Source organism: Atta cephalotes, assembly GCF_000143395.1.
Source record: "Atta cephalotes unplaced genomic scaffold scaffold00374, whole genome shotgun sequence".
NCBI lineage: Eukaryota > Metazoa > Arthropoda > Insecta > Hymenoptera > Formicidae > Atta > Atta cephalotes.
In genome coordinates this window covers 1-4,294 of record NW_012130438.1, presented here as the reverse complement: position 1 = coordinate 4,294, position 4,294 = coordinate 1, and the positions used below count along the sequence as shown (strand labels likewise).

Genomic DNA, 4,294 nt, shown 5'->3' with positions numbered 1-4,294 from the left:
GTGTGCGCGCGCGCGTGTGTATGTGTATGGAATTTTGTTCTGAAATATCATATAATAATCAATCTAGCTTAAAAGAAACGGGGACACTTGACAGATGTCGATATTCGATAGCATCTGGTACTTTAGAGGAAGTTATAATAAAATGCTGTACTGTAAATACTAACTTCACAGATACATCTTGTAAGTATAGACGACAAAAAGTCGTTCTACGAATAATCATACTCGTTAAATAGAAAATAGAAAACATGTTTATATATTGTTTATATATTAAAATTAGATGGAAAATAGATTCTTTTTAGTGACAGAACTATTATTTCTTAACCAGTCGGATTATTCCTTAACCTCGCCTTGATAGAGAAGACTCACAAAAGCAAAACTGAACCAATAAAAAAGAATCAAGAAGTATCTTAAATATTTGAAAAAGAAGAATATCAATAGTGTCATTTCAATCAAATGGAACAATTAAAATTTTTTGAAAATAATGAGAGCGAAAAAAATACAGCACAATTGAATAATAAATAAGGCACATAAAGAAAAATAGAGAGAAACTTGCATTAATGAATTGTTATTATTTAAAAATTTTTAAATTATCTTAATCGATACTTTTCAACAAAAATTATCAACTAGTAAAACTGTTATGTATTACTATCATAAAAGATAAAAAATTATTGTTCCTATTTAAACATGTCTATAAAATTTGATTATAATCTATTCTTTAACTTAATGACGTGCGTATATGCTAAATAATTATAATTCAAAAAGTTCATTGATTGCTAGTATCTGTTAATCATTGAGAATTATAGTTCTGTCTCGTGATTCGCGTCATCGAGCAATAATCCACCTAAAGAGAATTACGCAGTCGAACGCGTCCTGTATTTTAATGATGAATCTAAGGTCATGCTTAGTTATTGAAAAAGGGCGGAGCGTGATGTGATCAAGTCAGAACGTTTTCAGACATGGCGAAGAACATTGGCAGCATTCTTTTATTAACGTTCGCGCTATCGTTTGTACGGGCAGGTGAGAGAAATATTTCTGCAAGATGGAAATATAAGTATTACTGCGCATATATGTGATAAGTGCAAGCATATCATATTACAAATTCCGCTAAAAATATCAGTTTTAAACCTGTAAAGTGTATCATGATATTGTGCTTTCAATATATTTATAGTATTTTTAAAACCTTTTCATCATGTAAATAAATAGTGATTTTAGTATTTCAAATTAAAAAATCTAAAAAGAAAAGTTATCCATATCATCAGTATTTCTTTTCTTATTTTTTCTGTGATATAGTATAATACTCACAAAATTATTATTTAGCATAATTTAACTTTAATAAATTGTGATTGTTTAACTTTAATGAATTGCGGTTTGATTAATTTTTATTCATAATCAGATTCATCTTATATAATTGTGTGTGTATGCGTAATTTTAAAAAATTAATATATATTGCATTACTTTTCAAATTTGCAATAAATTTGCATACATTTTGAACAATTAATTTTGAATAAATATAATTTTTAATCTTAGATATTAATTTTTAATCTTAAATATCAGTTAATGAAATTATATAAATGCGAAAGAAAAAAATAAAAAACCACAAAATATATATTTTCTCATACATAAATTCAAATGTTTTGTTAAAGCTCATATAGTACAACAAATACATATACTGCATTTACTGCATTTTCCTTTTATTCATAATTTAAAAAATGCATAATTAAGTAACAATGTAATACAAATTGTAATGATTAAAAGCAAATAATCAGAGAGAACAGTCAATAATATCTGTTTCGTTTTATTAATTTATAGCAAGCAAATAAATGAGCAAAACGTGAATCATATTTTTTCCGTTACATCGATATACGTTTGTTCAATCGTATCTATATGTATAGAACGCAAGTCTTTTATAATTTACTCATTATAAAATATCTCGTTATAAAAATATCATTTTCTCTTTATTTTAACGAGAATAAAAATTAATTTAAGTTTTCAAAAATATTTTAGAATTTTTTTAATCAAATAGTACAAATTTATTCGAATGTATCGATTATATTTATGTTTCGTAAGTGAGTGTTATGAGTGTTATGATGGAGATTTATAAGAATTTTGTGTATGTGTTTGACTTCAGTCTCAATCTTCTTATAACTGCAAGTATATAATTTAGTAAAATATAAACTTTCTCTTATCATCTAAATTTTAAATGCTTGTGAATTCATACTTTTCATTGAATTTTGAATAGATGAATACGAGCGACAATGGAATACACCGCCAGAATTAATACCCGAATCAATCGTTAAGATCTTAGACAATGAGGAATCCCAGATGCGTCTTCTTTCCCTCATTCCCGTTACAGCGACTGTCAGTTTAACTGGAGAGAATAACAATGCTCATTCTGTCAGTTTGGATGCAAGTCTCGATGGTATTAGCTTTTCGGAAAGTAAGAGTCACGATCGTCCTACGGGGTATGAGACTGATGGGTGTGTATGAAATAATGTATAATTTAAAATTCATTTCTAATTGCATTCGGCAGAAGAAAAACTAGATAGAATTATGAGAAAATACATGAAAAAACACAAATATTTAATTTTCAATTATTTTATTAGAAATTAAATATTTCTCCAATACTTATAGAATTGTAGTATTTTGTGTAAAACAGTCGAATTTACTTCGATTATTTTTCAATTATTATTAAATTTAATTTAATTTAATTATTAAATTTAAAAAATATATTTGTTCTTTATTGAAAAATTTTCTGAACTGGTGCATACTGATGCAATAAGTGAAACAAATCTAATTTGTTTCATTTCACTTATTGCACCTTCAATAAAGAATAGACTTATTGTCAATATTTCTTTTCTAATAGCATATATGTACTCATATAAAGGTGCCTCTACATAATTCGCAAATCGCAAAATATAGCTCGCAAATACAAATGCAAAATGAAAATTTGCATTTGTTTTTTTCATTACGTGCGATTAGTTTTCATCTGTATGTATCTTATGTGCGGTAATCATCATTCTGTGTCTACATATTTGCGAATACGTTTTGCGAATTATGTAGAGGCATCCTAAAAGACAGTTGCTTTCCAGATCTTCCGTTTCCGTAAGCAAATCGACGACTGTTTCTGCGGGATTATCAGGAATTTCTACCGCAGCCGCGGAAGTTTATAATAACGGTAACAATGCCAAAACTGAAAGCCATTCGCTTAGTTTTGGTCAATCAACTGCAACTTCTTTTGGAATGATTGAAAATGGACAAGCAATTACCGGTGCTGCATCTTCCACTGGTCTCTCGCAATCCTTTACAATTGGTGATAATCGTAGACAATTTTCGCAAGTTGGTGCTGTCAATATGCAATATCCCACATGGAGCAACATTGGCCCAAACAATGGATACGTTGGCGAGTATCGATAATTATTACATTTATTTTGCTGTCGTTCAGTTTTTAAATTATTAAAAAATTAATTAATAACATTTATTGTATCAAAGTAACAATTAAGGATTAAAATAATTATTTCAGATCAACGTTTCAAACGACCAATATTGACTATTTCAAACATTGACCCAAACAATGGATACAATGGCGAGTATCAATAATTATCACATTTATTTTGCATTCAGTTTTTAATTATTAAAAAATTAATTAACAACATTTATTATGTCAGTAATTAATGATTAAAATAATTATTTTAGATCAACGTTTCAATCGACCAACATTAATTATTTCGAAACCGTGGGATGAAACAAATCGACCAACATTGAACATCGATGTGTCTGATACATCCAGACAAGAACAAAAGCCAACGATTCACATCCACAAATGGCAACCGAATCGTAGAATTTCCCGACCAGATTTTTCAATTAAACATCAGCTACACGATATTAGGAACGATCGAAATCATGGATCGATAAGTCTTCGAATTGAAAACAAAAATAAACAAGAGTATTCTGGTAGTGATTTAATTTCTGATCTCGCGCAAACTGTTGATAAATTATTCGATATTGTATGATAAAAATACAAATAAAAATTGATATGTACTCACAAAATTTATTTGATAATAAATTCAATTTATTAAATAAATATCTTATGCTAATTAATAAAGGAATTAGCCATATTTATAATATTTTGCTTCTTCTCTAACTTATCAGTTAACTTATTAATTAATTGAGTCAATAAAAATTTGAATATTTTTCTCTTTGAATATTTGACTATTTTTAGAAACATAACTATAATTTTTTAAATTTTCGATAATTAAATATATATATATATATATATATATATATATATATATAT

The 4,294-nt window shown here is 27.2% G+C and overlaps 1 protein-coding gene across 1 annotated transcript; it reads left to right on the top strand.

The window, feature by feature from the left end:
- The first annotated feature begins 956 nt into the window (after positions 1 to 956).
- Positions 957 to 4,010, top strand: LOC105625226. The gene is made up of 5 exons (XM_012206567.1): positions 957 to 1,017; positions 2,240 to 2,477; positions 3,090 to 3,400; positions 3,521 to 3,583; positions 3,694 to 4,010. Exons 1-5 carry the CDS (start codon positions 957 to 959, stop codon positions 4,008 to 4,010), a joined length of 990 nt encoding a protein of 329 aa, XP_012061957.1.
- The last annotated feature ends 284 nt before the right edge of the window (positions 4,011 to 4,294 follow it).

What these genes read in the sequence shown, in the direction of transcription:
- LOC105625226 (XM_012206567.1), top strand. Translation starts at nt 957, where the DNA reads ATGGCGAAGAACATTGGCAGCATTCTTTTATTAACGTTCGCGCTATCG. An exon ending in GCTATCGTTTGTACGGGCAG is followed by an intron (nt 1,018 to 2,239) that starts GTGAGAGAAATA and finishes AATTTTGAATAG; the next exon opens with ATGAATACGAGCGACAATGG. An exon ending in CCCAAACAATGGATACAATG is followed by an intron (nt 3,584 to 3,693) that starts GCGAGTATCAAT and finishes TAATTATTTTAG; the next exon opens with ATCAACGTTTCAATCGACCA.